The 16,294-nt window shown below is 33.6% G+C and overlaps 1 protein-coding gene across 1 annotated transcript; it reads left to right on the top strand.

The window, feature by feature from the left end:
* Positions 1-623: 623 nt before the first annotated feature.
* Positions 624-12,402, top strand: LOC140436365 (UDP-glycosyltransferase UGT5-like). The gene is made up of 4 exons (XM_072525109.1): positions 624-988; positions 6,069-6,872; positions 9,966-10,185; positions 12,101-12,402. Exons 1-4 carry the CDS (start codon positions 745-747, stop codon positions 12,378-12,380), a joined length of 1,548 nt encoding a protein of 515 aa, XP_072381210.1. The 5' UTR covers positions 624-744; the 3' UTR covers positions 12,381-12,402.
* Positions 12,403-16,294: the final 3,892 nt, after the last annotated feature.

A 16,294-nucleotide genomic window follows, 5' to 3' on the forward strand; every position in this document is an offset into this window, starting at 1 on the left:
TTGACTGTCTTTCTGGACTTCAGAGATCAATCTTCCCCTCGATTTTATACAAGCTTCCCCTCGATTTTATTTTCTTCCTTTGGAACCGAATTTTCCCAAGGATTTTTCTAGCTCTGCTTCTTTTACACCTATTTTTGCGTTGAAATTTCCATATAAAATTGTGAATTGCGTATGAGAGTTATTAAGAGCATTATATATCGTCATAAAACATTTCGATTTCTTCGTCTGTATGGTCTGTTGTTCGAGCGTAAACTTGGATAATTTTGAGTTGATATCTACTGTTCAACTTCAGAATAAGATATGTTCAACTATCCTATTCTATTTTAGCCTATTGTATTCTATTTTATTTTATTTTATATTATTTTCATTTTACTTTGTTTTATTTTATTCCTTTTTCTTCTACTTCCGCTGTCAAAATCGGTGGTTCGGTATCATCATTTTTATTTTGTGTTGTAGGGACACTCCTATTGTCTTCAAATGCTGTTGTCCATTGAACACCCATGTTGCAATGAATAGTGTTTGCAAAAATATTAGTTATCAATTTCTAGCTTAACCTTTATCGACAATCTACTACGCCGATCGTAGTAGCATGATAACAAAACAATTTATTTAGTTATAAGTACACATGTAATTTTAGTTTTAATAATCTGTTAGTAAAATTGTAACTATTGTTGATTTGTTAATCGTTTATTAATTTGTTTCAAGGCAATCCCAAGCTGATTCGCAGCTAACGTTGACAAGAAAATGAGGGCACACTTATTTCTGATTTTTCTATTAAAAATAATAAGCAATGTGAGCGGTTATGAAATTTTAGTAGTTTTTCCGAGTCCAGTTCCAAGCCATTATATCTTAGGAAACGCATTAGCGAGAGGTTTAGCCAATGCCGGACATAGTGTCACTATGGTAAGCTCGTTTGAAGAGAAAGATCCACCAAAGAACGGCAGCTATAAAGATGTAGTCCTAACTGGAATGATTGACATGATGAAAGGTAAGGAACTTTTGGCTATATACACTGTTGCGTAAAATTAACTGGACACTACTTTTATTTTAAGTAAAATTAAAAAGTATTAAAAAAACTTAAATTTCAATCAATTTTTTTTATTACATGCTCAATAAAAACCGTAAAATAAAAGCAAGTTCCAAAATATTGATTAATTTATCAAGAAATAAAAATTTACCCCATCAACCACTGAGGGTAATTAGCGGGAGAGCAAAATACAATAATTTATACATTATAAAATTACTAAGTAAATTAAAATTTCAGTTGTGTTGATGTTAATTTAAAAATTTTAATTCTATAATATTAAGATCTATATTAAATAGTTAAGGCTATTAATGTTTTTTAATAGTTACATAAGGTTTTAAAATTGCAATTAGGTCATAAAAATTGGAATATTGTGTCAGTATTGAGTGTTTGTGTCTTTTGTTGATGTATTTACGACAATCAAGATTATGTAGGGCAAATTTAAGCCCCTTTGTTATTGGAAATGATTCAGATATAAAGTTTCCTTTCCTAACTACATTTCTTGCATTTCTGTATATATTTGCGATAGCATCCACGTACTTTCTACTGAGACCTACTTTCGTCAATGTTTGAAACAGTTTCTTCAAAGGTACCGTATCGTAGACCTTCTCTAAATCTACAAACAATAGGTGGGTAGATAGATTCCTTGCCATCCGTTTTTCGATTACCTGCTGCAGAACAAATATACCATCAGTGCACGATCTCCCTGCACGAAATCCATTTTGTTCTTCTATGTCTTCGTATTCTGATTCTATTCTTTCTTTTATTATTCGACCGTACAACCTCTTCACTGAGCTGATAACAGTTATTCCCCTATAATTAGAGCATTTGCTTTTATCCCCTTTTTTGAATATTGAGCTAATGTATCCAACATTCCAATCATTAAGGATATTTTGTCCTTTTAAGCATTTGTTAAATAGTTGAACCAACATCTCATGTAATATTTTTGGTCCATACTTTACCAACTCTATTGGGATGTCTCCAGGTGCTCTGCTTTACCGTTTTTCTATCTTTTGAGGGCATCGCTTAACTCTCCGGTTGTTATCTCAATTATTTGTGTATGTTAGGACATTTCTTCCATTTCGATCTCTTGGAATTTACATCTATCCTCTCTCAGTAAGACCTCATAATGGTGTTTCCACTGTTTCAGATCTATTAACTGTAAGTTAGATTTTTCCTTTCCTTCCCTCCGGAGAGACTTTATCACCTTCCACCCTTGCTCAACTCTTATTCCACCCATATACCTATCCACCTCTGCACATCTTCGATCCCACATCTCATTTTTTATTTTTCACTACTTCTCTTTTTACATCTCGATTTAATTTTTTATATATCTTGTAATCTTCCTCCTTTCTCGTTGACATCCATTTCTGATAAGCAGTTTTCTTCTTGTTTACTACCGTTTGCATATTCTCCGACCACCATTCTTGATTTTTTGTTTCATGTTTGTCTTTATACTCCAAAGCTTCACTTATAGCATCATGAATGCATTTTTTAAGTTGCTGGTATAATTCTTCCGTTGATATATATTTTCTCGATCCACATTTCGAAAGAAATTTTGTCGAATCTTCTTTGTTTGATGATGAAATGAAAGAAGAATTCATTTTATACAACCTATATTTTTTAAAAGAATGTAGTCTCTGAATATTTCATAGTTTGTTTATAAAAGTTTTACTCAAATCTTCCATTTGAATATCTTAACCATGTTCCAATAGGAACTTTGGCAAGAAATAAATCAAACCTTCACTTTGATGATTTTATTTTAAAGATTGGTTTTTATTACCAGAAAATGATCAAATTCAAAGCTTGGAATTTTATTTCAAAGTAAACATATTTAATCAAGGTCAATACAAAGACATTGATCTTTGCATTCAGCGAAATAGCAGTCAAGGTGGACAAATTCGAACCAGAATTTGTAATTATTTTTAACAGGTGTATTTTCTATATATTTCAATTGAAACCTAATAATGTTAATAATAATTAAGAGCATTATTTATTTATGAAATTCTATTAATTAGGATTGTAAATGTGCTCTGAAATTTCTCATATTCATAATAAATTGAAAATAGTGCTGCTATTGCTGTGGACTTGGTCCCGTATCAGTATAGTCGATGACAATACCAAGAGAACCTGAGAGATGTAATTTACCACTTTATAATAAAAATGGGTAGCAAGTACTTCAGATATCTAGGCGTTAATCCTACAAGCAATACAAATACAAGCGATCAGCAGCTAGAGTATCAGGGTTTCTCCGGGATATAATATGCAGAAAAAAAATTCATCATTCAGCCAATTGCGTCCACTGCTAGACATAGACCTCCCTCAGTTTCTTAAAATAACCTTACACTGGCACCGGGCCGCAAGTCGCCAGTTTTCTGCTACTTTTTTCGCTGGTTTTCTTCGGCGTATTGAATGCCTGATCTTTGCCTGATTTTTTGGTTTGTTAAATGGTCTCCAACCTTAGTTGCGACATTTAATTATTAGTACGTATAATGTTTATAAGTTATTATTTGCACACTGTATGTACATTAAATTTATTAGCTTCCATATTTCTTTTAATAAACATGTTTTAGTTAGCCGAAAAGGGTGTTTCATTTGCATATTAATCTGGGTAGGATTTTACTCACAAAATTTAAGAATATTGTAGACTACTGCTAGCAAAACAATGCCAAATATATAATCACTTTCGGTAATCCGGACACTTTTCGTAATCCGACACTCCTTTGGTCCCATGCCTGTCGGATTATCAAGGAACAACTGTAATATCTTTATGGTATGCAAATGGTCATTTGTGCCATATCCTATCCTGAAGCCTGCTTGTTGTTTGGGCTGATAAAAATAAAAATCAAGTTTAGGCAATAGTTTCTTCGTTAAGATTTTCATTAATAATTAATTTGTATATATGTGTCAAGAGACTGGGGCTATGAGGCAATTGCCACTTCGGAAATCGTTCTCAAAATACATTAGTAAATTAAACAAATTTTTGTCTTTTGTTACTTGGTGAAAAATTCTTCTAATAATTTAATTTTATCTGACTCATCAATATTGACAATTCAGGCATGAATTATACATTTTAAAGTAGTCTACTTTAGAATGATATTGCTAATATTGCAGAGTTGCTTTCCTGGTACGACTTTATTGCAAGATATTTCATTTGATTACATGAAATCAACGTTAACTTGAGAATATCCGACAGAAAAATCATAGCATGTGATTCATCTTTAAAAAGACAACTACATGCCATGATGACAGTAAAATTCTCCTTTTAGTGATTCCATATTAAATCATGACGAAAATACCAGGAAAAAAACCTCATAATACTATCCCGACGTGGTAAGTGTTTGGTCTGAAATTTAGTTTACTCTCAATAAACACCAAACTCTAATTTTTTATTTATCTTATTTAAAAACATAAATGATATATCCTCGATATATTGCTGACTTACTAATAGTGGTATTTTCCTTTTATTAACTTACTACTGCATTCTACCGAGGAATTTGGGACACAATTAATCTCATTTAGCATAATTAGAGCCATTTCTTTGATTTTTCTCTTTTTACCATATGTTTCTTTTAGGACTATATTTGAATCGTTACATTGAACCCATACGTGTTTACATATTTGAGATCCATCAAATTCTCTATTTTCAATAGATTAATGTTCACTTATTCTTACATTTAATGGTCTTGACGTTTCACCTAAATAAAAGTGATCGCATTCACAAGGTATTTTATAAAGACAATTCTTTGTTCTAGTTTTAGATAAAATAGATCTCAATGTGTTTGTTGTTTTGAATGTTGTTGAAATGTTAAATTTATTTCCATCTTTTTGAGTTTTTCTGATAATCCTTTTATGCATGATATTAATATTTTTCTCGTATTATTCCTTTATATTCCACTATATAATGTCGCTCTTTTTCTGGTATGTTAGTTATCATTCCTGTGTAGACTTGTAGATTCCGTCTTTCTGGGTGTGTTGCGAGATCATCAAACCTTAGAAATCGAAGCAAAGACTTGATTCTGATACGGAACGTTGTTGCACGAAAATCAGGCCTCTGAAACGCTGGGTTTTTTGTACTTCTCAGCTCCAAAATTGGTTCGTGATTTGACTTGAAGCATCCGGCAATAAGCAATAACCCGATAAAGGCATACAGTTTTCCTTACTGACGGGATTACAGTTATCGCCTAAAATTGATCTTGTGCGAATATTAGATTCACGAATGACAATGTCTATAATTTCATCGGAAAACAAAACAACAGAAAGTTAGTCAGCATTTTGCCCTTTTCCTTTCTTACCACGGTCCCAAAATCTTTGATTACCACTTCTTGTTCCTTTTTTTTTCGAGTTTACCGTTAAAATCTCCCATTATCAGATTGTAATGGGCCGGTTCCAATAGAAACAAATACATGATTATTGAAAGCAAAAGACGAATTTACAAAACCTGTGTAAGATCTATGACCTACGCAACAGAAACACGAGCAGAAACAATTACTGTTAAACAACTACTAAGGAGAACAGAAATGAAGATAAAAAACTGAGATATAAAGTAAGGAGCAACGATATCAGAACCAAGTGTAACATCCGCATTTATAAGACGTTGCAAAACGATCTAAAGTCAGAAAGAGAGCATGGAGCGACCCGATTTTGTTAGAATGAGTGATAATTTGCAAATATTGCAAATGAAGAGAAACCTAACACCAGCAGACGTTGGCATAAAAGTTAAACATTACTTTTATGTCATAAATTTAAGATCTTGAAATGTATTTCGTATTGATCAGGACACATTTTAGGAAAATTATCGGTTTTGCCCGTTTTATTTAATAAAAATTTGAGAGTTGGGTTCCTACTTTTCAAGAAAAATGAATATACAGTTTCGCGGGTAATATAATTTGGGGTTCATCCAACTTCGAATAAGTAAGGGTCAAGTACGGATTTGCGTCGTCTAAGGATTAACTTCTCTACATCTTATTTTTCATCTTTTGTCCTAATTTAATTTATTATTTATGATTTTTTTATTATGTTCAATTACCTTAAAGTTTTTTAGATTTGAATGCACCTCAATGGATGGAGTTTGGAGACATGAACCCAATAAAAATAATTTATTTGATGGACACTCCTGGACATGCCATTACCAATTTTACATTGAGACACCCAAATTTTCGGGAATTACTAAACTCCGGTAAAACCTTCGACGTAATAATTTTGGAACAGTTTTTAAATGATGCCCTTAAAGTCTTAGGTTGTCATTTCAATGCTCCTGTTATACCTCTAGGCACATGTACACCCAGCATGTGGGTAAACCAACCGTCTGGTAATCCAGAAGTGCCGTCGTATGTGCCAGACCTTTATCAAGATTTCCCTACAAGAATGAATATCTGGCAAAGAGGAATGAATAGCTTATTTGTAGTTGCAAGACGAATTATGAATGATTTCATATTTTTACCGGTACAGGAGGAGTTCGTGAATCAACACTTTCCTCATTGTGCGAAAGGTAAAGATTTTTATTACGACGTCTCACTCACACTAGTTAACCATCACGAAACTATTAATGACCCAAGACCTTTGGTACCAAGTATGATAGCAATTGGAGGTTTCCATATTAATCCCCCGAAAAAGTTACCTAAGGAACTGCAGATATTCCTGGATGAAGCCAAAGAGGGAGTTATATATTTCAGTGTGGGTAGCAATGTTATGCCTTCGTCGCTTGGTAATGCCACCGTTGAAGCCATCGTAAACGCTTTAAAGAAAAGAAAGGAAAAAGTTCTTTGGAAATGGGACGACAGTGTGTTTTCAAGTAAACCTGCTAACTTTAAAGTCGGAAAGTGGTTTTCCCAACAAGACGTCTTGGGTAAGTTTTATTTGTAATTTATATACTCTACAAATTATGATAGTAATTTTAGATATAATTAAATTGTTTAGATTTGCCTAACATGCTAGGAAACACGATGGTAAAGATGTTTTGTTAAGTTTATAAAGTGCGGCTCTCAAATTAAAAAAAAACTTAAAAAAATAACTTCTTATTTTTTTTAATAATATCACAATGTAGGCGGTCTTAGGGCCAAAATTTTAAATGTGCAGATGTCTGTACTGTGTTCAATTAATGATTATTGTGGAGGTGTGGTTGAATAATTATTGCAGAGATCAGGCCGTGTGTTCAAATTAATAGAGATCCTGTTATTTCAGATAAATCTCCTGGAAGTGGAATTTTGATAACAGCAGACATTAACGTAGGGAATATATATGAATCGCTTATTTTAGAAACAACTTAAGTCACATTCAGACAGTTTGCAGGAGATGAAAAAAACGTTTTGAGAGTTTATCTGAACATCTTCACTAAAAGCGAAGTTTGAAGTTAATAAATGACACCTAATGTAAGAATTTATCAAAAACAAAAGCATTCTAAATCGTTACTAACTTTTTTAAAATGGACTTAGGTTGTTTCAGTAATGAAATGTCAGGTTTCAAAACAAAAATATTTATTACTAAAGAATTTTAATATCATGCAGTTTATTTTGTGACTTCATTGGATTTTGTCTTAGTTGCTGATGTTTGAATTATATTTTCGTAAAATGGTTTGAACGGTTCATCCACCCATTGAAGCAGTGTGGTAAAATTTTCTTTTTTGGCCTCTAGTATTGGAGCCTTTTGAGTTGGCATTGTAATTGTTACATTACTTGTTTTTGAAATAAAAATATTGAAGGTACACCATATCGCACCATTAATCTATTCACTAGCTCAAATAATGCCGGGATCATCAACGCTGTAGACAAAATGATGCAATTTGCAAAATTGAGAACGAAATTCGTTGGTCCCTTGTTAGAGATAGTGCAAACACTCCTCACCATGGAGCTGCGCGAAGGCGGAGTCAAAATTCACGTAAAGGCAGAAAGGTTCTATTATAAACCAAATTTCGTCTGCTGCGCCGTGGTCAGGAGTGTTTGCACTATCTCTAACTTCTGTGTCTCGGTCGACGAATATGCAGACTTACAATATCTAGGCCACCAGTCTTTAAAATTTATAATACTTTCCTTTTTAATTTCACAAACAGTGAATAGATTTTGGGCACTTGCGGTAACAATGACCTCCGTGTACTTATAGATGTCATAAACTCAGTCAAATTTTCTGAGGTTTCTTTTAATAACCCCAAAAACACGCTCTCAGGGAAGAAATGAGTAACATCGAAGTGGGAAAAATTGTTTTTCTCTTGTTTGATTAAAAAAAAAAAGAATTTTTTGAAATCTGCCTGTATTGGTTAAAGCCAAACAATTCTTGTAACGCAGTGGTTTTTGTTTTAACCTGAGCAGTTGTCAAAAAATAGGCGTAGTTCTTTTACATCTGTTCCAATATATTTTTCAGTATAATCCAATAGGAAGCTGCAGACTTCATTCGGGCTTTTTCCTGCTTTTGCTTCCTTATAAATATAAAGAACGGATTTTCGTGACTTAATATTTTTCAAAAAACATTTACTGTAAGCTGCGACAGATATCTTGTACAGGAATTGCTGGAAGTTATAAGGTTCTGCATAAAATCGAAGGCGATTGCTTCTTCATCATCTCCTTGAATGCATTCCTCAACTTGATCATGTAGAGCAATGTAAAAATTTTTACTTCGGCGGCAGTGTAGGACTTTTTCGGCAACCGCTACTTTTTTGCTGCTTCACCAAGACTAGGGCGTTTAATTTTTAAATTAAGCTCCTCACAGACATTGCATGTGTCAATTTGTGGCCTACCAAAATTTAGGTTAACATTTTAATGAAAAAATTTATTGTACTAACTGTATTTTAGTAACAGGTTCTCCATCCTTAACGTTTTCAGCACTGGGGGTTGGTTGATCGTTGTTCATAATAATATTAAAATCTGAACGTTTTTCTTCCAATATACAGACAACTTTTTGTAAACAGTAATTAGAACAAACAATAGAAACACTATGAGTTTTATAGGTTATAGTAAATCTCGATATGCAAAAAAAGACAACTGACAGTTTAGTGCAGAAACAACCTTAGTCCGGGACTAAGGGTGGTTTCAGAAATACATGAATATTTTAAATCGACGGAACTTCCATGTAAAGTGTGGGAGGTGTATTCTGAATTGAATTGTGTGTAACCCACAGAAATACATGTTGGTTTTATAAACTCAAAATCGCCAAAATGTGACTTCTCTTCTCTATCGAAATCGGTAAAGTGCGAATCCAAGCTTACCGGCAAGGGATAACCTTTCATTCCGAGAATACATCTAAAATTTACTATTGCAAAAGGCCATCTTGTTCACTCTTTACGTAGAGAAAAAACGTTAAAATCAAAGTAGACTTTTTTTTCACTCATACGTACTAAAGCTAGTTAAAAATTTCGCCAAACGGGATCAGAAGTTTATTAAAAAAGGAGGTCAAAAAACATATTAGAAATGAAGCGGCAAAGGTAGCAATTTTATGCCACGTTAGTTTGGAATCTATTTCAAGGACTAAAAAAGTTGTTCAAGTATGATTTTTGGCGCAATATTGTACACAAAATACTGAAATATTACAAATTTTATCCGTACAAAATACACTTACCTTGAAGTGCTTCATATGTTTGTCATAATTTCGAACAACGACTTTATAATACATGTATGGACGTTGGTGGATATCATTTTAAACATAACATTTAATTAATTAATTACAGCTGATGAGTAAACTGTTTTGAATTGCGAATTTATATCAATAATATCGTTTTGGACGTGACGCAAAAAAAACGACACTAGCAAACATAGGTGTTGCATTTAGTTTTTAAGAGATGTAACACTTTCAATAAACTGATACTTTTCTACAAGAATCTCACTTTCCATTGCTTTATCTCTGGTAGTACTTTTTGGTTAGGTTCGGTAAAAACAAAATGTTTTATTCTGTGTCTAACTATATTATGTACCAGTAACAGTTTATGCAAAACTAATTTTATATTTCGTTTTAGCCCACCCAAACGTAAAGCTTTTTATTACACATGGTGGTCTATTGAGTCTTCAGGAAGCCGTGTACAATGCAGTTCCGGTTTTGGTTTTACCCATTTTTGCGGATCAGTTTAGGAATGGAATTTTAGTAGAAGAAAATGGATTGGGCTTAAATCTACCAATTCGAACAGTTACTGAACCAGCGTTGGTTGATAAAATCGATAGGATAATGAGTGATTCAAAGTAAGTACAAGAGTTATTTAGTTGATGACAGTGAAAAAAAGTAGGTGAGGTAGTTCACTCAGCCAAATATTCGGTTTACATCTAAACGTTTCCAAAACTAAAACTTTAGTATTTTCAAAGACACCAATAAACAGTAGAGAGTACAATAGTCAGTGTAATCCAAAAAAAGAAATTCTATCAAGAATCGAACAAGCAAGGAAAGCATTCCTGAGCATGAAAACATTTTTTACAAGATCCGACCTTAGTCTGCAGCTTAGAATCCGAATGATTAGATGTTACGTTTTTTCTGTCTTACTGTATGGCTGTAAAAGTTGGACAATGGACTCTGAAATAGAAAAAAGAATATATGCCTTTGAGACGTATATATACAGACGAATTTTGAGAATTTCATGGGTACAAAGATTTAATAATGTTGAGGTAAACAAAAAGAATGATGCCTTATCAACAACACTTTTTATTCTAAATTTAGAAGCTGTTGTTAGAAAACTGGATATAAATGGCTGTATTAATACAAGATCAATGCAAATATGTGCATATGCGGATGATGTTGCCTTAATAAGCCGCAACAAAATTGTATTAAGCGAAAAAGTTATAAAACTGAAACGAGAAGATGCTACGTTTGGTCTATATATAAATGAAAGTAAAACAAAATATATGGAGTGCACAAAATCGAATCAACATGAGAATCTGAAGGTAGACAACCATACCTACAAATATGCCTCCACTTTTCCCTACCTAGGCTCAATAATAAATGATAACAACAACATCAGTCAAGAAATACAAGCACGGATTCTTAGCGGTAATAAGTGCTTTTATGCATACAAAGACTTAATGAAAAGTAAGTTACTGAATCGTGAGCCTAAGCTTAGAATCTACAAAACAGTAATTAGACCATTGGTCACATATGGATGTGAAACGTGGACCCTCTCAACCACTGATGAAAATCAACTGAGAATATTTGAGCGCAAAATACTAAGGAAGATATTTGGACCAACCCAATGCAGCGATGGTTCGTGGAGAATTAAAATGAATCACGAGCTGGATGAACTAATGCAGAGCCCAGATATTGTTAGATTTGTAAAGTCACAAAGACTAAATTGGCTTGGTCACCTAGAAAGAATGCCAGATAATCGAGCTGTAAAAGTAGTCCAGAGATGGAAGCCCCAAGGAAACAGAACAAGAGGAAGGCCCCGTAAAAGATGGATAGACGACGTAGAGAGGGATCTTAAAACCATTAACATCAGGCAGTGGCGAAGAAAAGTATCCGACAGGGCAGAATGGAAGAACATTGTTAAGTAGGCCAAGACTCACAAAATGTTGTAGCGCCATAAGAAGAAGAAGAAGATGTTTTGTAAGCTGATACCACGATTCCTAGACTTAGTATAGTAAGTCTACGAACCGTGAGCTGATACATCCTATCCTATGAATATATACATCTTATGAATTTGTTTTTATATCTGACTCTCATAGAGGGCGCTAGTTACAGGATTCGTACCAAGTATTACCCAACGTAACAATACAATTACCCAACATACAATTTTACACCAAAAAGATACTCGTGGTGATGCAGGTATTCTTGTCTTAATAAGTAGAAGATCCGGTGAATTAAAAGAAATGTTTAAAATATTAGGATGAAAGTCAGCTAGTTTAGATTAGGCACGTAATTGGACTGACAGAAAGAAGCATTCTCAAAAAATTAATAAACACTGAGGGTAGTACAAAAATAAAAACAGGACGACCTCGAAGAAAATGGATGAAGGTCGTAAAAGAATGTGTGAGATTGTTGGGGGTATGAAATTTAAAAAATCTATTGTTTTTTTCAGAATAGATTATTCTGTTTCTCTATATGTTATAGTCTTAAATTTAGATTGTTTTGTATTATTTAAACTATTTTTTATCGAGCTATTTTTTGTAGATATAAAGAAAATATGCAAAAACGGTCTAAGCTTTTCAGAAGCAGACCTGTTAATCCGTTGGATTTAGCCATTTTCTGGGTGGAATACGTAGCCGAAAACAAAGGTGCGCCGCATCTGAAGGTACAATATTTAAACATTGAATGGTACAAAATCTTGTTATTAGACGTGATAGCGTTATTTAGTACAATTGCGTTAATTGCAGCTGTAATTGGTTATTTTATTTTAAGAAAATTACTAAAAGTGTTGTTAGGAAGTAAAGAAAAAGTTAAAAGACAATAAAAATATATTTATAAAATAAAAATTTATGAGTTTTAGTTTATCCATTAATATTTTATACTATATGGAGGGTTAAGAACATCCTTGAAAGAGATGAGGTAAGTGGAACAGACGAGAAGGAAGAGGAACCACCAACGCTTCTTGAAGTTAAAGACGCCAAGTCTTGTCTTGACTTGTCTTGCCAAGTTTACTTTTCTGAAAGTTTATTCTGCTTTCTCAGACAGAGTTTTAAGAGTGTATTATAAAAATTGTATCTTATAAGCTGTCTGCTCTTATTACGTCTGCTAGTTAGTACGGTTTTAGAAAAGGAAGATCCACGATAGACGCTATACATACGCTAAAACAAGCGATAAAGAAAACATAAGAGTACGACGGAGATGCGCTCTTAATGGTACTATTTATTCTATTACTAGACAAGATAATAATAATAATATATATATATATATATATATATATATATATATATATATATATATATATATATATTTAGGGATTCTACAGTATTCACTGCCTTCCCTCGCTTAACCCTTTCCATCTCTCTCTGTTGTTCCATTCTCCATCGTTTAGGCCTCTCTTACTCATGGCGTCGTCTACTTCTTTCCTCCAGGATTTTCGGGGTCGTCCTCTTTTCCTCCTTCCTATGGGGCTCCATTCGGTTATTCTCTTTATCCATCTGCTGTCGCTAGTTCTTCTTACATGTCCATACCACTTTAGTCTTTTTTGACGTGACAACGTCTTAAATTAGGTTGTGGCTCGGAGTCATTCATGAAAAAGTGTAACGCCCGCTCACGTCTGTTACAGTGAGTCACCGAACGAGAGAGAGGCCCGCTGGACCGGCGAATGCCTTGCGTCTCTCTCCCACTCAAACATGATCGGTCCGCTGCGCGCGCAGCACTAGAGAATTAGGCGCGTTGAATCGGTGCGTGCTTCCGTGCTTGTGTCTCTGTCTTTCTCGAGCGTTCTTGGCGTTCAAGACACATTACAGCAGAAACACTTCCTTTCATTTCATATTTCTCCTATCATCGTCCTATCCTCAACAAAATCACTCAAATAGAAATTAGTTAAGTTTAAGTTTACATGTACAATGTTTTAGTAAACAAAATATATTTCTATAGTTAAAATTTGTGCAATTCTTATTTTCATTCAATTCCTTGTTCCTATTGTGCAATTTAATAATATTCATATCAATAAATATTCTACCGAGAAAAACCCGTTGTCACGTAAAATTTTCGCCCGTAAAACCGACTTTACAGGCAACCGATTTTTTTTTGTTCTATGTATGTTAGTATGTCTGTTTGTATTGATGTTCTTTGCTTTATTTCGTTATTACTTCTCCTATCCATTCTTGTTACTCTGCAGCATCTTCGCAGGCATTCCATCTCTGTTGCTACTATCTTACCGCTGTTTTTCTTGTTTATGATCCAATTTTCAGCCCCGTATGTAATATTACTTCGCACTAATGTTTTATAAATCTGCGTTTTTGTCTTCATATTTAGGTGTCTGTCCCACCATACTGAGTTAAGTTGTCGGATTGCTGTTCTTGTTTGTCCTAATCTTTGTGTAATTTCTTCCTCTGTTGTTGCCTTTTTCGTGATTATAAACCCCAGGTATTTGAATTTATCCTTTCCTTTGATTGTTACGTTGTCATCAATCCGTAGATCTTCTATGTCTTCTTCACTTGTAGATAGGTACTCTGTTTTCGCGAGGTTAATATCTAGACCAGCCTTGGTATATTCTTGTTGTAGTTTCTTCATCATATAGCTGAGGTCGTCTTGGTCTTGAGCAATCACTACTTGATCGTCGGCAAAGCTTAACATATATAGGTATTCGTTCCGTACCGGTACTCCCAAGTAGTCAAGGCTTTCTCTAAGTATATTTTGAATAGGGTTGGAGATGTGGAACAACCCTGCAGGAGCCCTTTTGTTGTGGTGAAGTCTCCTTTGATTCTTGTTCCCATTTTAATGGACACTTTATTTTCTTTATACAGAGCATTTGTAGCTTCTATGAGTTCCGTCTGTATTTCTAATTTGTACATTGCCTCCCATAGTTCTGACCTTGGTACAGAATCATACGCCTTTCTCAGGTCCACAAATGCCAAGTGTATATCTCTATTTTTTGCTTTTTTCTTTTCCAACAGTTGTTCCAGTGTGTATATGTGGTCTATGCATGATCTTCCTGCCGTGAAGCCTGCCTGATCCTTTATGGCTTGCTCTATCTTTTCTCGCAGTATCTTCCCATATAAACTTCCTATTGATGATATTACACTTATTCCTGTGTAGTTTTAGCATCGGTTTGTATCTCCTTTATTAAATATAGATGTCATATATGCCTCTGAACATTTCTTTGGGAGCTGTTCTCCATTTATGGCTTTCTGAAATATCCATTGTATCATCCGGTGTAATTTTTTTGATCCGTATTTCATAGCTCAGGTGAGATGCATCCAGGTCCCGGTGCTTTCTTATTTTTGATTGCTTTTATGGCTGTTCTCATTTCCCTATCTGTTATTTCTATTTCTTGTTCTGTACAAATACATTTAAAAACATTCAGTTTTTATTTGCGAAATCTTTTAATTTCTGTGAGTGTTTTTAAATGTATTTGTACGCCATTTTTTGTAATGTTCAAATTGTTTCAGTTTACTCCTGAGGAAGCTATCAAATAAATAGCGAAATAATGAGTATCTTACAGTTTTAAAAAAAATTCTAGGCTCTCCTAGTGAACCGATTTGAATTTTACAAAAAGCGTTTGAAAGTTTGTGCCTTCCTTTATATGTAAAAAAATTTGCAACTATCTAAGAGGCTTATTTAGGGCCTACTATAAATTTGAAAATTTGTGATTTTTTTTCCAGTAGGCTGGATTGCAAAATTATTATGCAAAACCTATCCGACCGATCTTAACAAAATTTAGCACACGTTTTAAACATATTAAGAAGTTTTTCTAGGCGGAATATGGAGCTTGTAAGTCAAGTTTAGAAAGTCGAAAACATTTAAAGGATTAACTTCATTTTTTTGTACTTTTTTTCCCATTATTGCTATTTTTTCAACAATAAACATTAAATTTTCAAGTTCTAGCTAACGAAATATTGTGTAAAATTGAATAACGAAACTTTTTACTTCTTATAATTTTTTCTCTAGGATCAATATTTTCCGAATTATAAACGAAAATAGGAGCAAAAAAATGGGAAATTTTCAATTGTTTTCAGATTTTGTTAAATAAAAAATTTAGCACAGGGTTTGCGACTGGCGCATATCGTGATTATCGATATTGGGATCCAATCCAAAACAGATCCCGCCTAGACTAATTTTCATAAATCGTGTAAGTATTTTTCCATATGTAGATACTTTAAATTATCGTTCGTCGTGAAACGCCCTGTATAATACCTAATACCAAATTATATACTGACCTCTACAATCGTCGGACTAAACAATAAAGATATTCAAATTATCAAATTAAATATAATTATAATTTAGATTATGTACATCTTACCGGTTTATTTACCATACATATATCGTTACAGTAAATACTTAAAATTCGATTACTATGCGAAGGCTGTAGAATTAAATAAAATAAACTTTATTAGCACACAATGTGCTAAAATATACAATAAACCTTAAAGTACGTATTTCTATAAAGCTAACTAGCTGATCCGGCCACGCTTGGTTATTATACGACTAATATTATGTTCAATTTATTTAACAGAGCTTAGTAAATATCATGAAATCCGTAATGGCATCCCTGGTATATCCACTTCTTCTCCTTCTTTAGCCTTAAGTAATCCAACTTTGGACATAGGCCTCCCCCAAATCAATCCAGTGTTTTCTATTTTGCGCCACTTGCTTCCAGTTGTGTCCTCTGATCTTCATAATGTCATCAGCCCATCTCATTTGTAGTCTTCTTCTCCTTCTTCCGTAACTATGGTC

Source organism: Diabrotica undecimpunctata, chromosome 3 (assembly GCF_040954645.1).
Source record: "Diabrotica undecimpunctata isolate CICGRU chromosome 3, icDiaUnde3, whole genome shotgun sequence".
Classification (NCBI taxonomy): Eukaryota; Metazoa; Arthropoda; class Insecta; order Coleoptera; family Chrysomelidae; genus Diabrotica; species Diabrotica undecimpunctata.

Bases quoted from the DNA above. Each gene is read 5' to 3' on its own strand.
- LOC140436365 (XM_072525109.1), top strand. From the start codon at position 745: ATGAGGGCACACTTATTTCTGATTTTTCTATTAAAAATAATAAGCAAT. The intron at 989-6,068 runs GTAAGGAACTTT...AAAGTTTTTTAG, and splicing joins AATGATTGACATGATGAAAG to ATTTGAATGCACCTCAATGG. The intron at 6,873-9,965 runs GTAAGTTTTATT...ATTTCGTTTTAG, and splicing joins TTCCCAACAAGACGTCTTGG to CCCACCCAAACGTAAAGCTT.